General features: G+C 39.3%; 1 protein-coding gene and 1 long non-coding RNA gene across 2 annotated transcripts; both read left to right on the top strand.

The window, feature by feature from the left end:
- The first annotated feature begins 3,233 nt into the window (after positions 1-3,233).
- LOC144988850 (uncharacterized) lies at positions 3,234-4,080 on the top strand. Its single transcript, XR_013652902.1, has 2 exons — positions 3,234-3,268; positions 3,349-4,080. It is a non-coding gene; the product is annotated as an uncharacterized LOC144988850 (long non-coding RNA).
- Positions 4,081-8,276: 4,196 nt separating this feature from the next.
- On the top strand, positions 8,277-22,632 carry trpm2 (transient receptor potential cation channel, subfamily M, member 2). The gene is made up of 32 exons (XM_078939956.1): positions 8,277-8,634; positions 9,176-9,344; positions 9,429-9,609; positions 9,763-9,926; positions 10,014-10,194; positions 10,321-10,382; positions 10,452-10,652; positions 10,782-10,884; positions 11,451-11,572; positions 12,434-12,766; positions 14,811-14,936; positions 15,005-15,134; positions 15,203-15,348; positions 15,572-15,684; positions 15,752-15,850; positions 15,926-16,136; positions 16,239-16,357; positions 16,435-16,567; positions 16,712-16,897; positions 16,976-17,154; positions 17,233-17,414; positions 17,602-17,725; positions 18,329-18,416; positions 18,567-18,642; positions 18,755-18,900; positions 18,984-19,048; positions 19,705-19,728; positions 19,807-19,893; positions 19,972-20,050; positions 20,129-20,230; positions 21,913-22,029; positions 22,112-22,632. Exons 1-32 carry the CDS (start codon positions 8,417-8,419, stop codon positions 22,217-22,219), a joined length of 4,374 nt encoding a protein of 1,457 aa, XP_078796082.1. The 5' UTR covers positions 8,277-8,416; the 3' UTR covers positions 22,220-22,632.
- Positions 22,633-22,856: the final 224 nt, after the last annotated feature.

Raw genomic sequence — 22,856 nt, 5'->3', positions numbered from 1 at the left:
GAGTTTATTTACTAAATAAAATCATAGTGATACATCGTAGCTTTTTTTTTATCTGTGCTGCCGTGGTTAAAAATAGCTTATTTGCGCCACCCGTACAGTTAACAACAACAGAGACAAAAAATTTAAAAGTCTCATTTCATTATTGAAAATAATTAAAATTTTGAAAATGATTTATTACTTTGTTTGCAGCCTTCTGACGCACTCAACTCCCCACGATTCACTTTACACCACAAAAAGACTGCCATTGGGTCACAACAGCTGATCGTAAAGTTCCCAAATGTGTATTTGGTGCAATTACTCCAACTAAAATTTGAATTAATTCTACTTATACTTTATAGTGGAATTTTTCGATTTTTGTTCAAATCAGAACAACGGTTGAATGAATAGATTGTGAAACCGATACTGCTCCGTTTGTCTGGCCACCTCCGCTGGACCAATCAGAGCCCGCCGAGGCTGTTCCGAAACTGGGAAACCGCAGCAGAAAAATCCGGGACTTTTGAGGGAAACGTGAATGCAGCATGAGTGTGTTCATGCCACACTTGTAACAATCAAGGCAAATTATAAAACAAATTTATACTTTTGATCTTGTATTTGATAAATAAATAAATGAATAAATAAAAACAGAATCATATATTTTAGGCATAGGTCATGTAACAACAACAAAAGCATGGATTTTTGTACAACCTTTCCAGAAGTGGTCTGTCATATTGTAATAAACACTTGACATGTTAAAGACTTTTATTTTTTAGAACAACTATAGCGCTTTGCTAACAGTAAATAATGACAGAGTTCAGTGCATACCTTCATGACCAAGTATTTATTATATATATCAACATCTAACAGTTTTATTTTATGTTAGAATTTATTCCAGCTTTACTCCATACCACCCTGCAATTTCTGTACAGTGCTGCACATATGCGTGTACCAGCATGTTGTATGTAACTTTCGGTTTCAGTCATGCATGTTTGATGGCTTTATTAAAGGGGTTCCCTGACAGATGCATTTGATCAATTATCATGGTCAAATCTTGCAGATGTGTGGTGCTGCAGCCAAATGCTGGGACTTTGGTTTGCGTTGAGACACTGAGGAGGCTCATCATGGCTCATCACCTAAGAAGCATTGCTAATCTTAACCTCCAAAATTGAAATTCTGTACTGTCAGTGGCCCATCATTTTTTATTTCAAATGTATTTACACTAGCTACGTGGTGGTGCAGTGGTTAGCACTCTCGCCCTGGTTCGAATCCCGGCTGGGACCTTTCTGAGTGTAGTTTGCATGTTTTCCCCGTGCATGCATGGGTTTTCTCCAGGCACTCCGGATGCCTCCCACAGTCCAAAAACATTCTTCATTGGTTGAGTGGTTACTCTAAGTGTCCCTAAGTGAGCATGTGTGACTGTATAGGAGTGATAGTTTGGCCCTGCTACAGACCTGTCCAGGGTGTAACGGGCCTTGACCAACAGAGGCCGGGACAGGCTCTGGCAACCCCCTGACCCTGAAAGAGATATAGGGGGTAAACAAATTAAATGGATGGATTTGTGCTTCGTTTTTGTGCTGTTAATTTCCCACAATATATCCTTTATTCTGCCCAGGTAAAGGTTAGGAAACATTTGCACTCGTGTGTCATCCTCATAACCCTTGAACAGCTGGAACAGACAAACACAGCAGCTGCATGTCAACATTTCTGCAAATGTGCTGGAAATAGCCAAAGAACGATGCCTTATCTGCAACCCATGGACAAATGGGTCCCTCTACATCCAAGAAAAAAATAGCCCAGTTACAAACCCAACTGAGGCAGGGGTGTAACACCAGACAAAATATTAAAGCAAAGCTGGCAGTGAATTCCATAAATTGATGACTGTCCTTAGCTGAAGTTCCAGTTCTATTTGTAATGAGGGTAAAGTTTCATTCAGAGGCTGTTAGAACAGAAAAAGCAAACATTCTTCTCGAAGAATACACCTCTTGGCTTTATTTCACTGGTGTGCTCAGTCTGAAGTGAAAAAAATTAGGGAGTTGAGCCAGAAGATGAACATTATACACTCAACCTCTAAAACACTGAAGGAGTAAGAGGAAAATGACATTACTGTGTCTGAAAAAGTGAAGAGGAGTTTTGCTTTAAAGAAAAACTGAGATTTATTGCAAATCTACAGATTAAATTAAATCATAGATCCTGTTTTTGACCTCAGTTGAGATGAGCTCAGAACTCTAACAGCACAAATATAAATCGGTTTAAGATGCATTTTATTCTCAAATGATGCAATTTTGAGAAAAAAAATCTAAATAATTTCCCCATAGTTCTTGCAAAACAGTAATTCATTGACTGATAAATTAATTATCCTTTGTTAAATGAAGTGTGATTGATTAGATTAGCTAATGTGTTGTAGTTTTGGAGTAAGACCTTTTTCAACTAGACATTTTCCCCTCAACATTATCCTTAACAGCAGAATGAGAATCAAAATTCAGGTTTTTAAATCTTTCATCAACTTCCATCACCAGCACTGAGAACTTTTGACCAAATGAAGTGAGGGTTTACCAACATTTCCTGCCTCTAGATGTCAGTATAGAATGAGTTCAGCATCTCAAATATTAACAAACAGATCTCAACTGAATTCTTTTGAGTTGCAACCCTCTTCTTTCCTGCTCACTTTGTACACCAGTGACTTCCAGTACAACTCAGTCATGTCATCTCCAGAAGGTTGTCGGCTGCCATAACGGTGAGCGGGAGGAGGAGTACAAGGAAGTTGCGGATAAATGTGTGAGGTGGGCTGGAGTAAATCACCAGTTGCTCAGCGTGGAAAAGACCATTCAGATGGTGAATTACTTCAGGAAGAAACGTCCAGCTTCCCAGCCTCTCAGCATCTTGGGCAGGGATGTGGAAGAGGTAGAGGAGTACAAGTACCTGGGAGTAACCATTGACAACAGACTGAGCTGGAAGACCAACAGCACTGCTGTGTACAAGAAGGCCAGCAGACTCTACTTCCTGAGGAAACTGAGGTCCTTCAATGTGTGCAGCAGGATGCTCAGGATGTTCTACCAGTCTATTGTGGTCAGCACTCTATTCTTCTCTTCTAATAGACTGAACACACTGATTAGAAGGGCTGGCTCTGTAATAGGGTGCAGAACGGACATGTTTGAAGCTGTGATGTGTAACCGGCAGGTCTGCCTGTGACAGGTGCATGCCTGCTTGATTGGGGATTTAGTTCAGCTGTGTCTGCCCCTTCATAAGGAACAGGGAGTGAGTTGACAGACAGTGGCTGCCTGCATGCATGGTGGTATGTATGGCTGAAGAACCTCTTGTTGGGAGGATGTAGAGCATGGTTTTTACTCATTTACATTTTGCTCTTTTAACTAGATGCTGTAAGCGGCTGGAGGTGTTGCAGATGTCATGAGCCACTGCCATGAGCCACTGCATGTTCTTTACCCACCCTTTTTATATATTTTTAATGTGTTTTTAGAGCGACGCTGTATTTATTGTGTGGTTGACTCTTTCTTTTTATTGTTGTATAGGTCTGAGTTGGGCGCCGGTGCGTGTGGTGTTGGTGAGGGGGGGGCCCCTTGTGGCAGCGTCTTCCTCACTCCAGTTCCCTAACTGTATTTGTTTATTTCCCTTTTAGTGTGTAGTGGAAGTTTCTTTGGCAAGTTTTTTCTTAGTGTGTGGATTTGTTTTCAGCACTGAGTGGAGTGAGGTGCGCTGCCTCGTACTGGCTTACTCCACAGCCTCTCTTTCCCTCCCCTCCTGCACAGGCGATCGGCTCGGCCTTCCTGTTTTTTTATTTCTGCATCTTTTATTTATATAAGCATTTTTTGTTTCAGCCATTTTTTTTTTTGGTGGTTCCACTCTGCACTGGCAGTACCTTGGACACAGATGGCGAGGAGGACTTTGAACAAGCTTGTATCCATCAAGGATAATCTATGGAGCATCCTGTCCTTGATGGTCAGCGGAGCACTTTTCCAAGAGGCAAGGCAGCTGATCCCATTGACTTGAACTAAAAAAGCTTTGTCTGTCTCGCCGGTTAATGTTTGGTTTTCGTGGGCACATACTATTTTGACAACTTGCCAAGAAATAAATGTTTTACATAATTATTTAGAAAAGATTTTTATTTTTTCCATGTTTCCTTATTTGATTACATTGCTCTCAAACGTTTGACAGTAACTCTCCCTTACACTCTAAATGTAATAACCTGGAAAGGCTTTGTAATTTTGGTGACATAATCCTTAAATCATAAAGATACATTCTGTTTATCTACACCACTATAGAAAGGCAGAAGGGGAATTAAAAGGCTCATTATGTGACAACACTTCTTGAACTGGTGGTGCAAGACCTAAAATACAGGAGACCTGGTTTGTGGCAGCAACTCAGAAGTTTATCAATTAAACCTAAGCTTGACAAAACCATAAACTAAAAGGAGTGAACAAACTAAAAATCAGATGTGTAGAAATGGATCAATTAACAAATTGAAGTGCTGTGGATAGTTAACTTAAACTGACAGGAAAAATGAGAAAATACAACTCTCAAATTAAATCAAAAAAAAAAAAAAAAATCTGCCACTATTGGTTTCCTATTATGTTACGACAGTTTGCAACAGCCTGAAACTGAATTGCCGTCCCTGCAGATGCTCCTGTCACACGTGGCTCACGTGTGTGAAAAAGGGGAGGTGGGCTCAGGCGAGGTGGAACAGCGCACACGGAGCACTGCCTGGTGTGCACCAGGATCATCCTGTGCTTTTAGATTACTCAGTTAATGCTAATGTCATTTATAAACTGTTGTATACATTTTGATGACGTCTTTATTTTCCAATGTATTCTTTGTCTGCCTGTCGTTGGTGTCAGTTTTTGATATAGCAGGTAATGCAGAAAAACAGCTGCACTTTCAGATCATAAACAATTGACCATTTCAAAAAAAAAAAAAAAAAAAAAAAAAAAAAAAAACTTAGGACCAAGGTACCACCAGTGCAGAGTGGAGCCAACAAAAAAACAAAAAGGCTGAGTCAATAAAAGCTTATAAATTTTTTTATTTAACAATTTAAAAATCTTTCGTGGCAGTTTTACTCTGCTTAACTGTACCAAGAAAAGAAAAATAAATAAGATGCAGAACTAAAAACCAGGAAGGCCGAGCCGACCACCTGTGGAGGAGGGGAGGGAAAGAGAGAGGCTGTGGACTAAGCCAGTACGAGGCAGCGCACTTCACTCCACTCCACGCTGAAAACAAATCCACACACAAGAAAAACTTGCCACAGAAACTTTCACTACACACTAAAAAGGGAAACAAACAAATACAGTTAGGGAACTGGAGTGAGGAAGACTCTGCCAGTGAGGAAGACGCTGCCAACTGCAATCTGGAATGCCTCTCTGCTCGACTCAGCATTACGGGTTTGGATTGAGGGTTTAAATCACCAAATAGTTCGGCTGCCTCTGTGTTTGCAGCTCACCGCTCCTCTAGGAGAGGGGTCAAATACAGACAACAAATGTCACACACTGCAGGTGCATGACAACTTGAAATCCCACAGCGGTCACTGAAATAACACAAAACTCACAAAACGAATGTTATGAGAACCTTTATAATTAAAATAAATTAACCAAAATCAACATTTTTGATCTTGAATTGTTGTTCAACAAAAAATCTAACTGAACTAGCAAAAGCAGAGGAAGCTCAAAGAAAGATTAAAGAATTGCTTGTGCTCCAGTTCCCTTGAAAAAAGAGTGTTTTTTTTTTTATTGGTGTCAAAGACTATTCTGAAAAGGTGCTGTCTGTCTGTGTCAGTAAGCGTAAGTACTGATTAACTCACTAGTTTTTTCTGCTTTGACACAAACTGAAAGTAAATGAATCTCTGAGAGCTCTCTGCAAAGCAGAGGAACTGAATCAGGTTTGTTAGGAATATTCAAATGTCATAGAACTTTCGCCAAGAACTCTTTTTAGAAATGTTGTCTCATCTTTATTTTTGCTATGTTAATATTGAAAACGTGAAGTTGTATTTTTCAGGTTGAGTCTTGTTGCTTCATGCATTAGTTAAAAGGCAATGAAAACTTTACTAACCCCGCATGAGAACGTGGAAAAGTTTGTCAGAAATCCTAACACAAAAAGGAAAACTCTGAAAGATAAGTACATGTCTAATAAGTCCAACAGTGTGTGGCCTTCAACCTAGAAGAGTGCTTTGTCTGCATGTGAGCCAACAGGCAGAATTCTTAATAAAACTGTTGGAACTGTTAACAGGCGGAAGGTAACGGGACTTTTCTGGAGAACAGTTTCAGATTATTGCGCAAAAAAAAAAGATCAGCATAAAAGGACATGTCATCACCCTAAGAGACATACTTCTGCTTTCTCTCCTCACTCTTTCGTTATGAGAAAGAAAATCATTACACTTTGTCTTGGCAGAGGCCAGCCGACGCAGAGGTTTGAGGCTTTAAATTCCAAGGCCAAATCTAAGATTTAAATGTACTTCCAGACATTGACCAACCTGGAGCTACAGAAGATGCTTGTGCCCAATCAAGGAGGGTCTTGTTGGACAGAGGTGAGTCTTTTACTGAAAGTTGCATTACTTTTTCATAAAACTTTACAAGCTGCGCTTTTTTATGCCAATTTAGCACATTTTTTAAGCTGAGAGATTTTTTGTTGATGTGTTGTCCGTTCTTGTCGTCTTTATTTGACAGGTAAAGTGACGATTGATATAAGTTAATCAGGGGTCTGCAACCTTTAACATTTAAAGAGCCAATTGGGTCGTTTCTCACTTAACACAACCCAAAAGGAGTCACAAAGTCATATTTCCCCCTCAAGAAAATGAAGACACTGATTTGTAGTTATGGTATTGTTACTATTATGATGAATTAAAAGAACTATGGTTGTTTTTAGCATAAAAAACATAAAGAAAAAAATAGCCTTTTTTAAAATGAGTAATGGTTATAACTTTTGACGAATGTTCCTATGACTTCCTTCAAAAATAAAAGACACCCTGTGTCACATGTCTCAGTGCAGCAAATGCAGTAGTATAAGGTTATTTATGTCAGCAGAAAAAAAAAAAGGAAAGCAAAACCACACAGTTTATTTTACATTTTTGTGGTTTTATTTTGTGGTGCCGCTGTTCCAGAAATAAACCTAATCCTACACCTTCATTATAAATTGAAGTTGTGTTTACTGATGTCAAATTGATTTTCAGTTAAAATGTTTTAGTTTAAACTACAAAGCTGAATCGTTTGCTGGAATGTTGGAGCATTGTGGGTAATGTCGTCAGGAGCCTGGTGGAGAGATAATGTTCTTGAACTGTTTGGGAATAAGTCAAATACAGTTTGAGTTTGTTTACTATACATTTTTTTTCTTTAGTACTAACTTACTTTTTACCTTCATATGGACCATTTACTCAGTGGAAAAATTGACATTTCTACTCAAATTAAAGTTTGACATTTTCAAAAAAAAAATGGCAAAAATGGTACAACTATATGGAAAACCAATAAAAAGTTCAGAGGATTTCGTGTAAGTTTGAAAAAAAAAAAAAAAGTAATAACAATAAGAAAAACAGCCCAATTGCAGTTTGTTGTGTCTGTTCTGTTGTTTGTTGTGGTTGCTGACCCGTGTATGTAAATGCTGTCAACTGAAAACATTCAATAAAAACAAAGTTTAAAAAAAAAAAACAAAAAAAAAAAACTTACTTTTTACCTTACAGTTACTTGTCAAGATTAAAAATGTATTTTATCAGAGAGCCAGAGGGATATAACTTTACAGCCTCAAAGAGAACAAATGTGCATACTTGTCAGCTTCAAGTGCTTTAACTGTGTGCATCAAACTCACACATGCAATAGTCATCAATAAGTCATCAAATGTGAAGATTTACCCTCTAAAAAAACTGTCAAGTCAGGCAATTCTTGAACAATATCAAATGGATCCACCACAGCCAAAGCTGTACTAAATGAGTTTACTTTAATGATGTATACTGTATAAACTGGTGGACAGGATAATCTAAGTTATTGTTTGATTAAAGTTAAAATGACTATTTCAAAAGTTGACGCTATGTCAGATTTTTAAAAAAAACTCTTTTAAGACTTTTTGCGCCACTATGCGTCGCATAGGGACGGTTGAAAATGGCTCACAAAAATGTTCTGCTGGTTCATCTCAAGTCAGCTAAGAAGTAATGAGATGTATACATTTAAACAATAAAGGTGTTGTATGGATGTTTACATAGCCTTAGGAGGGGTGGATGGGACGTTATATTATGTGCATTCATGTCTGTGTGTTTGTGTGTATGTATGTGTGTGTGTGTGGGGGGGGGGGGGGGGGGGATGTTAATGTGGCCACATACCCCTATGAAATTAGGTAGTTGCGCCCCTGAGTCAGATGCATATCTGCCTGCATCACAGTTCGATCAGATTCTCCTCTGCAGCTCGGCTCTGACATCACTGCAGAGCTCAAAGCAAGCCAGCTCCCACTGCGGATGCTCCTTTTCCTCCGCTTCAGCATGTCTGACATGGCCAGCATCGTCAACCTCCATGCTCTGCGAGAGGTTAAGGTGGAGCTGGCTAAGGCTCAGACTTTGAGTGCATCTTTGAAAAACCTTCCTCTATCCTTTTATGTCCAGCGCTGTGCCTTGTCCTGTTGGATGAAGCAAAACATCAACAAGAAGGAATGTGCCCTTTTCCAGAAGGGTCCCAGGTAGGATATGAACCGACTTCATACTTCTTATGGAATGGGATGATATTTGCCACTGTTATGTTCAAACATTTATTTTTAAATTTATAATCTTAAAACATTTTTGGGGTTCAGGCTTCCGTAAACTCTAAGAGTTTTGACCCTCATGACTTTTAAAAGCATTCGGTTGATGAGCGGCCAAAAGAAATGTGAAAACATTAGTATAAAGATAGCTTAAACCTTAAAAATATAAAATGGATGATGATGAATTAGGTGCATACTTAAATTTTACAATTTTTCAGATTCGCAGGTCAAATAACTGCTTTATCTTATTGACTGTAAGCTTCTTCAGCTGCTTCTTTTTGCGCCATGACCTTGAGCTACAAACACCAAATACTCAATTTCTGCAAAAATTTGCAACTTAAGAAATAAAAAAAAACATGTCAAGCTTTGAGTTCTTGCCAACAAATAATGTGTTGAATTTGGAGAATCTCCACAACACATGTTTTCTGTGCATTATAATGAACCCATGTATCAACACACGTTTACTCTCGTTTTACACCAGTGAGGAAATATGTAAGTGTGGTTACTCCAAGGAGGCTCATAACGTTGAAGCCATCAAGCCTGAGGACTTTGTGGGGGAAACATGGAACAAACACAGACATGTCCTGGATGTTCCCACCAATGCATTTGGAGAAATACAGTTTGATGGTTTGCAACAAACAACTGCCAAGGTGAAGCAACCGTTTCACAGTTTAAAATCCGTGCCTGTGCTCCCTCCTTCCTGACCCCGCTTGTGCTTTGTGTGTACGTCTCAGTATGCCAGAGTGTCTTCAGAAACCAGCCCCGAGGTTTTGTATGACCTGCTGACTGAACAATGGCACCTTTTGCCTCCCAACCTGCTCATCTCAGTGACTGGAGGAGCCAAAAACTTTAACCTGAAGCCTCACCTTAGGAACATGTTTCACAGAGGACTCATCAAAGTGGCCCAGACCACAGGTCAGATCAGCAAAAGGTGTTTTTAAAGTATGAAGAAAATCTGGGGATGTCTGTGATGGATGTGTGGATGTGGAATCTGGGAACCACATAAAGAAAAGTGTCAAATAATCTATGGGGGCAGATTTGAAGGCTTCAAATGTTGTGCTTTTGCAGGTGCCTGGATTATCACTGGTGGTACCAATGCGGGTGTCATGAAGCACGTGGGACAGGCGGTGAGGGATTATTCTCTGAGCAACTCCATACAGGGGCAAATTGTAGCCATTGGAGTGGCAACATGGGGGGTCATCCACAACAGGGAAGCTTTGATCAATGAAGAAGTAAGATTATCGTATTTTTTACATTTCTACTGTTGGCAATCCAACAATCTGTGTCATTTTGACTTCTTTGTCATTGTTTCAATTCAGGGTTGTTTTCCTGCCCTTTATATGACAGACAAAACAAGTCAGGGCAGATTGTCTTGTCTTGATAAAAACCACACGCATTTCCTTCTGGTGGACGATGGGACTCATGGACACTATGGTGTGGAGATTGAGCTGCGCACTTGTCTGGAGAAATGTATTTCTGGGAAACAACTTGGAAAAAAAGGTTAACAGGAACTGGATTAATTTCCTACCTAATAGCAAGCTCTTACTGGCACCATCTAAGAAGTGGTTTTCCTTTCTCTATATCTGAATTTATTGATTTTTTTCTCCCCTCCTTTTTGAAATCTAGACAGCAGCGTGACCATCCCAGTCGTATGTGTGGTTTTGGAGGGAGGACCAGGCACCCTGAATGTGAGTAAACAGTTCAGCTCCTGCCTTTAATCCTTGTGTTTGCTCTTATCTGACTGTGTCTCCTCTCAGACTATCTTTAATGCAATGAAGAACGGCACACCGTGTGTGATCTTCGAGGGCACCGGAAGGATAGCAGACGTGATCGCTCAAGTGTCAGGACTGCCTCTTCAGCAGATCACAATCACTCTCATCCATCAGCTGATGGAGAAGTTTTTTGGACAAGAGTATAAAAAGTTCACTGAATTGAGTGTCATTGAATGGACCAAAAAGGTTTGCAGATTGCACCATCTTTTGTTGTACTTTTACTGAGTTAAAACTAACTTTTTCTATCAGAATAATACGGCAATTAAAACACTGCTGGCTCACATCCAAAATGTTGAAATCTGCTCTCTGGTCCAGATCCAGGACATTGTTAGGATGTCCCACTTGCTGACAATATTCAGAGTGACAGAAGACAGTCATGGAGATGTGGATGTTGCCATTCTTAAAGCATTATTGAAAGGTAACCATAAGAAAGCATCACTGTGAATGCACAGAATAACTGAAGATGAGAGGACTTCATCCTAGACCGTCTCGGTCAAAGTCAGTGATCTCAAATGCATCAGTCATTAACTTAATCTATTTAGGAAGATTCAGAGTGTCTTCTAACTGTATTGATGTACTTAAGTCCGTTCAGACTGAGCGAGTCTTAGGCAGCTCGTGTGTGAGAAGTCAGAGCCGGAGTGCGCTAAAACCATGTGAGTCCTGCACTATTGTCAGGAGTTAATGATCCCTCCAGGCTTCTTTGCCCACACTTTCCGACACTGAGCTGAGCTAAGCATCAAATATCATCAAATCAAATTATATACCAATAATAGCTATGAAATAATAAATGAAGCTACTTGTTCTCATTGTTTTGTAAAACCTCTTTGGTCTCAAACATCTTTTGTGACATACCGAATGTGTGGCACTTTCAGGCCTTTAATTCCTTATTAATAAAAATTTAGAATTTTGAATAATCAAAGTTAATATTATTTCATGCATTTATAATTTTTCATAAATATTGTGATCTGTAAATGCTCCACACAGCCTCTCGGAGCAGTGAAACACTCACATTGGATTGCTGGAAAACCCAACTGGAACTGGCTGTTGCCTGGAACCGAGTGGACATAGCCAAGACCGAGATCTTCACTGAAGACAGCCTGTGGAGTGTGAGTTTGACCATCAACTTCTGTCACATCTGACACGGGACAAAGAGAATCATCTGGACCCCATTTTCAACAATGACAGTATTCTCAGAACGACAATGACTTCTATTGTAAAAACGTTCCCAGTGGTCTTTTAATTCTGTTTGCCATTTTTAGACAAAATCAAAAAACCTGTGTTGTTTTCTGGGACATAATATCTGCAGGGCGGCGGGAGTTCATTAGCAATTTACCTCTGATGCGTAGGCGGGACAATTGGAGAGGGGGAACCCCGCCCCCCTTCCCCTCCCTGTTGCTAAGATCTCTCTATTTAGGTGGAGCAGGGAACTTGTGGCCATCGTATTTTCTACATTACAAATAAGCTCTATTTGAGCTGCATTTTTCATCTGCTCCTTATTCACAACGATTTGAATAAAAAAAAACTCAGAGATGAAATTTTGACCCAAATTTTCTTTATATATATCCTCCATCATCAGAAAATTACCACAAGATTGTGTTAAAACACCAAAAACATTGGCGTGGGTCTTCAGTTAGACACAAGTAAAAGCATGATGCAGAAAAAAGTGAATTGCATTGACGACTGTCTATCTTTTGTGACTTTCTCTAACAGATTAGTGTAGAGTTGTTCACTGTATGAGGTTTTATTTATCAGGTTTATCTTGTAACGCATGAGGCCCAAAACAGCACACAGTAAATATATAATATGTCTTTTTTACCTAACAAAACACAGTACAATTTTTCCGATGGCTTTTAAAAAATGGCTTATGTTGTTCAAATTTTAATGCAGAGGGGACAAACTGGTTATATATGTTTTATTAAAAGTGGTTATAAAAGTCTCTTCTCACCGATACATCTTTCTTCCCGTAGTCTGCTGACCTCCACCAGGCCATGTTCTCTGCCCTAGTTGGCAACAAGCCTCAGTTTGTGACCCTGCTGCTGGAAAACGGCATGAGTCTCAGGAAGTTCCTGCAGAACGAGGAAACTCTGTGTAATCTCTACAGAGAGATGCCCAGCTGCATCTTTCTGCGCAAGTTAGCCAAGCGGGTCCACAGCAAGGCTGACCTGGTGGACTCCAACAACATCACGCTAACTCACGTCTCTGATGAGGTGCGCCATCTGTTGGGCAATGCCACACGACACATCTATCCTCCATATGTGGAGCAGCGCTACTGCATGTCAGCAGAAGACCTGTCTTTGTCAGTGAGTACTCTGCATTTGTATGTGGAAACTGACTGATCAAGCTACAGTAGCTGCATGGCTTACACTTCCTTGGAATAAACTACATCAAATAAGGTGTAAATGTCAGCAACAATGATTTGCCTTTTCATCACTGCCTCCCTGAGAAGAGAGAAAAATAATTCAGTAACTAAACTATCGACCACCTAGAAGCGAACCACAAGACTGAATTGTGTGTTGTAGTGTCCCTAATCCCCCACCCAATAAAATGTTCCCATTTTCTTTGGAAAATATGATGCAAATTGGTTACAATGACTTTGCCAGAACTCATTGACTGAAGGGCATCAGCTCTCTATTTGGCATAAAGATGTCAAAACTAGTCAAACTAGGGTTTATTACATCATTTCACCTCTAAAGTGTTAAACCATCTCAACGAGAGCCTAACAAGTTCAGTTCAAGGCTCAAGTATTTGCAGTGCAGGTCAACTCTCAAGCCCCTCTCTGTACCATCTGAAACAACAGGACAAGGACGGCAGAAAAATGATAACAGTAGGAGTATAACGCTCATTCATTCATCTTCTAAACCCGTTTTATCCCTTTTGGGATCACGGGACTCCCGGAGCCTATCTCAGCCACTTGTGGGTGAAGGCAGGGGACATCCTGGACAGGTTGCCAGGTTGCCACAAATCACACACCAATGTATATTCACACCCATGAAGAATTTAGAGAAACCAATTACCCATGGAGCATGTTTTTGGAGGGTGGGAGGAAGCTGGGGTTCCCGGAGATTCAATAAATATCATAATTTGTGGTTGATGATACGATTTATGGTAGATGTCGGTTCCTTTCGAACGATCCGATTCAATCCGAAACACAGACCTAAAATCAATCCAGGACATCTTTAGCCAAAATTTCAACCAGTGTGACTCAGAGATAAATACCTGGGTACTGAACAGTGCAGGTGAAGTTATGCAGATTCCTTGTATTTCTTGCAAGATAATCATGTGTAAATTAAATATGTGTACAAACAAAAAAGTAAACAAGAACTATTGGCAAATCCATTCACATTTTCACATTTCACATTCACATTTTTCAAAATAATCCAAGGGGAACATTATTAACATTCTACTACACTGTATATTCACAACTTTGTAAAATTCAAAGTGTTTTCACAAAGTGGATTGCATGATGGCTTGGTCATTTTTTGTTGCCATCACATGTCCACTATGATGGAACTTAGTCATTTTTACTTTACAGTAAAATAACCCTACCATGCCATTTATTCAAATGTATTTTTCTTCCCAACATTGTTTATCGATTTATCGGAGATTCGATTTGATTACCAACTTGCGTCAGACAGATCTAACTGGTTGGATCACGGGTCCAACCAAATCGATTACTTGTAATACCCCTAAAAACACAGAATCAGAAGAACTCACAGATATTTAACCTGACAGCTTGTATCAAAATTCTAAGGTGGCAGGTGAAAACAACAGCCAGGAATGATTTATTTTTTATGTCACAAAAATATCACAATATTAAAATCCTGAAAATCCTTAAAATCAACTTTTTTTAGAATTATTTTAACTTCTGCCCTTTTTTATTGAAGAAAAAAATATAACATTTCAGAAAAAATTTCATCTTCTTAAATGAAGTTTGCTAAATTCTATAATTCACATTACTGCCAATTGTATTTTTGTTACAGATGATGAAAAAAGAATTTATTGCAAATAATTAATCTCACTTCTTCAGTTTCATAAATTTCACAGAAAAAATGTTGTCACCTTGAATAAATTATTTAGAAACACCGTTGGTGTCCATTTGAATATTTCACATCTAAATTTTGGCTTCTTCCGTTTTATATTTGCTTTTTTTTAGATATATTAGTTAAAAATAATTTTCATAGTAATTTAAAAAATAAGCCACAATCTTTCAAAGACTTATTTAGTCCACAGCCTTTCATGTTTTCTCTGAGAGATGTAAAGGGATCTAAATATGACACAAAGTTGAATCTGTTGAGGTTTAAACCTTTATTTTTGATTATTCTTTGAATATTTGTTTCTGTTCAGCTTTCTAAAAACAATGGAGCTCCCCGCCCTGCAGGTGAAGTTGCACAGAGGGACGCCTCCAGTGACGTTTTCCTCTGGGCTGTGCTGCAGAACAACAGGGATCTGGCTGAAATAGCCTGGGAGCAGGTATTTAACACACAAACCGACTCAGACCGTGTTCCTGCTTATTCAAAACCTTGAATTCATCCACACAGTGTCAGGACTCCATTTGTGCCGCACTGGCCGCCACTCGGATCCTAAAGAAATTGGCAGGAGGAGAAAGTGATGCTGAAGAGGCGGAGGAAATGCTCAACCAGGCCAGTCATTACGAAGAACACGCAATTGGTATGAAGTGGGCATATAAGTAATTGACAGGGCAGGAATGCATCCAGGTGTGCTTACCTGTGTTCCAGGTGTTTTCAGTGAGTGCTACAACACTGATGAGGAGCGCGCTCTGAAGCTGCTGGTGCACGTCTCCAACTTTTGGGGAGGAACAACATCCCTGTGGCTGGCCCTGAAAGCTGAAGATAAACGTTTTGTTGCTCTGTCAGGTGTTCAGGTGGGGGCAACTTTGGATGTCTGCTTTCCTTTTGGAACAACAGATGGTACAGTCCAATATTTGAAATTCTAAATCAGAAGCAAAAAAAAAAAACAATTAATGTTGTTACATTACTTTAACCTTAAAGGCCTGAGACATTAATTAATGTTCTATCCACACTGAAATGAAGGGCCAGATGCTTCAACAGCGGCAGTGAATCCCTGATCTGATCCACTTCTTTTAGGCCTTCATGACTCGAGTCTGGTGTGGGGAACTTTCAGTGGATAATCACATATTGAGAGTGCTCATTTGCATGCTTTTCTTCCCTCTCATCTACACCGGCTTTTTGGCTTTTAGGTAAGTCCTTCGTGAGAGGAATTTCTATCATTAAAGCAAACATACGCAGTGCTATGATTCTTTCCAGACATGATGAGCTCTTTCAAAAAGAAGCTAAGAAACAAGAGGCCATGAAGAAGGTGAAGAGGGTGACAGGAAACACGCATGGGGCACAGTCTTTGGGCAGGTGAGTGGACGGATCTGCATCATGGCGTCTGTGTCTTCACACTGAGGAGGCACACTGTTATCTGATTCACCACAGCGCCCCCGACAAACCTTTGAGCTGCTGGGACCGACTGGTGAGCTTGTACGGCTCTCCACAGGTTAAGTTTTACTGGAACATCGTCTCCTACTTTTTCTTCCTCAACCTGTTTGCGGGGGTGCTGATGATGGACTTCCACGCAACGCCTTCTGTCCCAGAGCTCCTTCTCTACGTCTGGGTGTTCTCTCTGGTGTGTGAGGAGTTCAGACAGGTCAGACTGGAAATAATGCTGCATCGCTCATGGAAACTGATGAAATCCATATGTAACATAAGAAGTCCACCTTTCCAATTTCCTTCTATTTCCTTCTCTCAGCTATTCTGTAATTCTGATGGATTTGGGTTTAAAATCAAAGCCAAACTGTACATCACTGACCTGTGGAATATTTTGGATGTCCTGTCCATTCTCCTGTTCCTTCTTGGCCTGGCATTCAGGTATGTCCCCCAGTCTCTGTCAATCCTGAAGCGTCACAGCCATTTTTGGTCAATAATCTTAGTTTCTTTCATTTCAGGTTGACGTCTGAGCTTTTCTATGCAGGAAAAATCGTGCTGTGCATTGACTTTGTGGTCTTCTGCCTGCGTCTCATGGCCATCTTTACCATTAGTCAAACCCTTGGACCAAAAATCATCATAGTCAGACGGATGGTGAGCAAATAGCCCTTTAAGGAAAATGTGTGAAATCAGGCAATAGAATACATTTGTTTCCACGATGTGAAGAGTTTTTAAAAACGATGCTTGGAGTGGAACTCTAAAAGATTGGTCATTCACGGAACTGTCTGTCTCCTCCAGATGAAGGATTTGTTCTTCTTCATGTTTCTTCTGAGCATCTGGGTGGTGGCCTATGGAGTGGCCAAACAAGGCATTCTCATCCACAACGACACCCGGCTGGACTGGATTTTCCGTGGAGCAATTTATGAGCCGTACCTCATCATTTTTGGGAATTTTCCTGAAAATTTAGCTGGAAAGTTGAGATTTGTGAACCCATGACTGTCTTTTAATGTTAAACAGATTTTTTTTTCCTGTTTTAATTTGATTGTTTGGTCTTCCACAGAGGCGAAATTTTCTTTGGACTCGTGCAGCATGAACGGCACAGACCCTCTGAAGCCCAAGTGCCCCATTCTGAATGAAAACCACGCTCCAGTCTTCCCCGAGTGGCTCACCATCACCATGCTCTGTGTTTACTTGCTGTTTGCCAACATATTATTGCTTAATCTACTCATAGCAATCTTCAAGTGAGTTCTCTTCAGCAAGACAGTGTCTGTCTCAGCCTTTTCCTTCTTCCTGTCACCCAATTCTTTCGATTTGCACAGCTTCACCTTCCAGGAAGTCCAGGACAACACAGACAGGATCTGGAAATTTCAAAGATACGAGTTGATTAAGGAATATCACAGTCGTCCAGCTGCCCCGCCTCCTTTCATCATCTTCAGTCACCTCTCCCTCCTGATCAGGAGCATTTGGCTGTGTAAATCTCATTGTAAAAGCAAAGACCTCAGTAAGTTCTGCTTATGATGTAATGTTTGCAAACCTTGAGCATCCTTTTATTGCTTCAAGCTGCCCTTTATGACTGTGGTCTGCAGGCTGCACCAGATTGTACTTACACTTTGTGTGATCACTGAACGTGTATATTTGTGCATATTTCCCACTATACAAGCTTTTAAAAGCCTGTCTCAATTTTTTAGAGGATCAGACTGAGGCCATGGAGCTACTGTCCTGGGAGGCTTTAATGAAGGACAGATACCTGCTGTCTGTGAAGCAGGAGACGAGTAGAAGCACAGACAGACTCATCCTGGACACGGCTCAAAAGTAAAATCCACACAGATGGTTTTCATTGTTGCTACCATCACAACTGTGCTCCTCAGACGGTTTTATTATCATTATCTGAGTAATGAATGTATTCACTTATTGTGGACATAGAATTTTTGCCTTAAAAATGTTGCATATTTCAAAATAATTACCCCATCATTTTTTTAATATTTATGCAAAACTTTTTCCTATTTAAAATGATCAAAGCATTAACTTTTTAGATTAACCGAAAACAATTTACTTCTAAAGTAGTTGCACCTTAAAAGATTTCGATCTGCTCAGACCTGATCCAGAATGACTGTGTTACAGTTAAAATCCTTTGCTATGACAAACCAGAGTGTGTAAAATTCACATTCTATAATTACCCCCCCTGCCTTTGAGAAGTAATTCGCTGACTATAACCGGAAATAACTTGGTGGTGTAGTTGCCTTTTTGTTCACTTTAACTTCAGTGTGTTTTTGCTAATAGCTCCAGAATGTCAGGTAAATGTCTGATTGATGTTTTGAAGGAGAAACCAAGATTCTTTTTGGGGAAACAAAGCTCCAGGAGCTGTTTAAAAATTCGGACTTGAAACACAGACTGAGCCTGTTCTGGTTTTTGAAGGGTAACCTCCATCTCTGAGAGGCTGGAGAGGGAAGAGGAAAGTGTGTCTGCTGTCGTGCTGAAGAGACTGACCAGACTAGAAGAGCAGGTAGATCCCTCATTTTGAATTCATCATATTTTCCTTTAAATATTCCCTTAAAATTGCGCACTATGTTAGAGGAGAAGCTTACTATGCAGAAGAGCAGCTAACTTTGTACAACCATCTGGACGTATATATTGATTTACTTTGTCTCATCAGGTTAACCAATCAGCCATAATGCTCCAGTGGATCATGGATAGCCTCAAATCTACCGCAAAAGAAGAAAAACCAGACAGTTAGTGAACTGATTTGCAACGATTAATGCACTTTGACTTTACCAGGAAAAGAATAATAATGAATTAGTTATAATGTACCTCATGCTTTGAACTTATTCTATTTTACTGCAGCCTCTAATGCAGCAGATGAATCATCCAGCTGTTTAAGGAATGAATCAGCAAGCAAAGACAAGTTCCACGTAAACTGCCGGCAGTACTATTACCCCAGCAGTAAAGTTACACGCTTTCCTGTTCCTGACGAGAAAGTACCATGGCAGGTATTTGCTCTAGAGCTGTGATACGTGTTGCACAAAGACAGGTAGGATTTATTGAATTCTTTTTCACCTCCTTTTGTTGTTAGGTCAGCTTCAGCTCATACCAGCCTTCCTGTTATACTTCTGAAGATGGAAATGACTGCATAGATGGGTATGTTTGGACATCAGCAAACCCAAGCTAGATATCAAATACAAACTACATTCCTTTTTGATTAGAAAGCTGTTCAATAAAATCAAAGTTGGCCAAACATTTAGATTCAAACCATATAGATAGAAAATACATATTAAACTAAATATTTCAAACTTGAAAGCTAAAAGGGTCATGTCATTTGAAAACAGAGATGGAACCAGCTTGTCTATTGTGCAACAGCAGGTCATTTCATTTTCTGGCTGGTAGATTTCTTCTAAGCAGCATAAAAGTTTTTTCTATAAAAACCAAAATAAATGAATTAACAAAAACAATAAATGGTTTTAAATAGATTTTTCTATTTCTCCAAGAGAGTACGATCAGTGCCACATCCATCCAATACATTCTCAGATTGTTTTTATTTTTATTTAAAATGAATCAAGATTTGTCTTTATCTGTGACTTGTGGATTTTATGGTACAAAATTATTATTCTTAAAAACAAAAAAAGGTTTCTCCATACATGAATTAACCCTACTTTTTTTGTGGCATTCTGAAATAATTTAGACATTGCATCAATTAAATGTGATTTTTTTTTTTGTTAACCTTAAAGCATTCAGTTTTTTTTTTTAAATTTCCTTTCCCTCTTGTGTGTTTTTTCTACACGTTCCTGCGGCTCAAGACAAGACGGTGCTGATAAATTCCGGTATGTCAAGAGATGCAGCAGAAAACAGAATGTCCTGTAGACTGCTTTAATATCTGATATGGATGATGTCATCACCAGAAACCCAGGAGGGAGGACAGGCGTCAGAGGACGCGGTGCTCTCAGCCACTTCGGTCCAAACCTGCACTTAGACCTGGTGCTGACTCGGTGGGTGGTTTTATGGACTCAGAGCTGGATTTTTGCAGCAGCTGGGAGTTTCTGAGATTCTTATCACATACCTTGCAGGTGGAAAGACGGTGAGAGGTCGGCCTTGGAGTACCTGGCGATCTGTGACAGCAGTCAAAGTATCTTTACTTTGCCCTCAGTGAGTGTTCAGCTTTTGTGATTGCACATCCATCCTGACTCTTTGTATAAATAATCTAATTTATGTTTGAAACTTCAGGGACCTGTGGACTGTGATGATCACCTGCCAGAGAATTTGAAGACAACTCTGGGAAACGAGTTATATAGAACAATAAATGCAAAAGTATCAGAGGGAAAAAAGGTCTGTTTTAAATTTACTGTTTGTTTTTACAGTTAAACAGTAAAGCTGACATGATTATATTTCTAAAATGTTAGTGTATGTATACATTTGTTTTTATTTTTATTGTTGTTTATCTATGTTTGGCGTATGTGGCAGGGAATTATTTATTTCAGCCAAACTGGGGCGTAAATGCTTTTTTTTTTTTTTTTAAACCAAATCTCCAAACTATCCCAGTTTCTACCAGATGATTGAGATTTGAACCCTTGTAGGAATCAGGAACCCAAGTAAGAGTAGGAACCTAAACTGACTTATTTGAATTGGACTGCTCACCTCCACAATACTGTTGATCACTTTTAATTACCTTATTCTTCCTCCTTTAAAACATTTTACAATTGAGAGAACTCTTTTCCAGACTTTGTAAAGCACATCTGTCATTTTTGCAGTTTCTGGTGAAAATATTTCAGCATATTCTGGGAGCATATCGACAAAAACAACCCCAAAGAGTCTCTCTGCTGCACATACTGCTGCATTTGCTAAACGGCTGTTTACAATGACATAGCAATGAGTATTAATATACTATATACAAATTTAATGTGAAGGTTTTAAAAATGTGATTAGCTTTGAAACTTTTGGTGTAAATTAAAACAAAAATTTAGTTATGACGCATAATTATTATATCTCTTGGAATACATCCTTGGAACATAGAAGTGGTGCTTAAACACATTTTTTTTCATTGCTTTGACCCCTAGACTGAAAAAAAGGATGGGTGCGACGTCACCCGTAGAAACTGCCTTACCTCTGGCTCTTATGAAATGATCACCGTTGCTTCCTGATACAGACGCCGCCACGTTGAAACCAGTCGACAGTGATTGGTCAGAGTCACTCTGAGTCATTGCATCTATGACGATGGCGACAGTAGTTGCTATAGATACAATGACTCAGAGCGACGCGGACCAATCACTGTCCACCGGCTTCAACATGGCGGTGCCCGTATCAGGAAGCGATGCTACCTCCTGTTTGGGAACACAAGAAGGGAAGGGCTGAGCTGTCCATTGTTTTTACAGTCAATGCTTTAACCTCATCTTTGCGTTGTTTTTAGAATTAAAACATTTTAATTTTGTCTCTACACTTCTAATCATAAAAGAAAAACAGTTGATCTCAATTTCTGTGTTTTTGCAGAACAAAATGTACATCTTGAAATTACTTTTTTGGGTATAGTTTCAGGCTTATTTTGGAATTACTGTGTTATATAATAAAAAAATGACTGTGAAAGAAAGACACTGGGATTGGACTAAAACACTGATATCAAGCATTGCCACTTAAAACTATTTCAAAGGTGAACTATTAGAGCACATTTTTAAGTAGAAATAAAGTCCTGGACTACTGCCGGTTAAAATATAAAAGGTTTCCGCTGTTCCTAAATGGATCATTTGGATATAATGATAATCTAGAAAAAAGGAATCAAGTTCTTACTTTTAATTGGACACAGTTGCACAAATTCAGATTATTGCTTACAAGTTTAAAAATGTCCTTAAAGTTTGAACATCAGGAGCAGATCTCAGCACTGAAAGCAGCAAGTTCTAACTTTTTTTAATTCAGGGTTTTGGGTCTTTTTTTGTGAAAAACCGGATGCCTTCTTTGATGTGATGTTTTTCTGTTTTTTTTTTTTTATTTTTATCTGACCTGCTGCGTTTGTGTTTCAGTTGCCCAAATGTTACGTGGATGACAGCAGGAACACAGATAATGCCTGGGTGGAAACCACCGTTTTGAACATTCATCTGGACAGAACAAGCCAGGTGATGGTGGACATCAACCCCCAGGTGCTCACAATAACTTATTGTTCATTAAGTCCTGGAACAAACACAGGTTGGCAAAGCTTTAACACTATTTCCTGGCTTTTAGGTGAGACACTCTCCGCAGTGGGAGGAGCTAAGCAGCAAAAACAGACTTCCCCCAGACCAAAGAGAGTCCCTGCAAATGGTTGCAGAGTTGCATAACAGGAAGCTGTGACCTTCCCTTCACATGTGCCTCTCTCTCCCTGTGGCCTTTCTGTAGAGCTTCTGCACATGCATTTATTTGCACTAAAAACTATTAAAGCCATCATTTGCACAAGTGTTTGTAAGATGTGCAAAAATCTCAGTTTGCATAAGACTTTGCCTTATACTGTATTACAGTGAAATTCACAGGAAGGTTAGGATGCAGTTGGATATCGATTCTTTATATATGGGAATACTCATAACAATTCCATCAAGCTCAGTGACAAGAGTTTATTTTTAGTTTAGAATTTTATTACAACTGTGCATCAACAACAAAAAAGGGAAAAACCCTTGACTATATATTAACTGCATGCAAAAATTGCTTTTCCCAATGGAATCATTTATTTTTACTTTGTTTGGATATGAATAAAGCAGTAAAACTTTTGTTCAACTACTTCGTTTGCTCTCTCTTCTTTCAACACAAGAACAGCTTCTTTTGTTTCACTCTTTTGTGCACAAGTAAGACACAATTTTTCGTTTCTATACTGAGAAGCTGTTTTTTTAAATAATTGATCATTCATGGTGCGGAAGAAAAAAATTAAACTGCTTTGCTAATCTGACACCCAAATTTAGATCAATGTGTTTTTCACAGTACAGATTGCATTTTGCGC

The sequence above is a fragment of the Oryzias latipes genome, chromosome 21 (genome assembly GCF_053564925.1).
Source record: "Oryzias latipes strain Hd-rR chromosome 21, Olatipes_Hd-rR_3.1".
NCBI lineage: Eukaryota > Metazoa > Chordata > Actinopteri > Beloniformes > Adrianichthyidae > Oryzias > Oryzias latipes.
The sequence above is the reverse complement of the archived record's forward strand: the minus strand, read 5'-3'. Positions and strand labels throughout refer to the sequence as shown.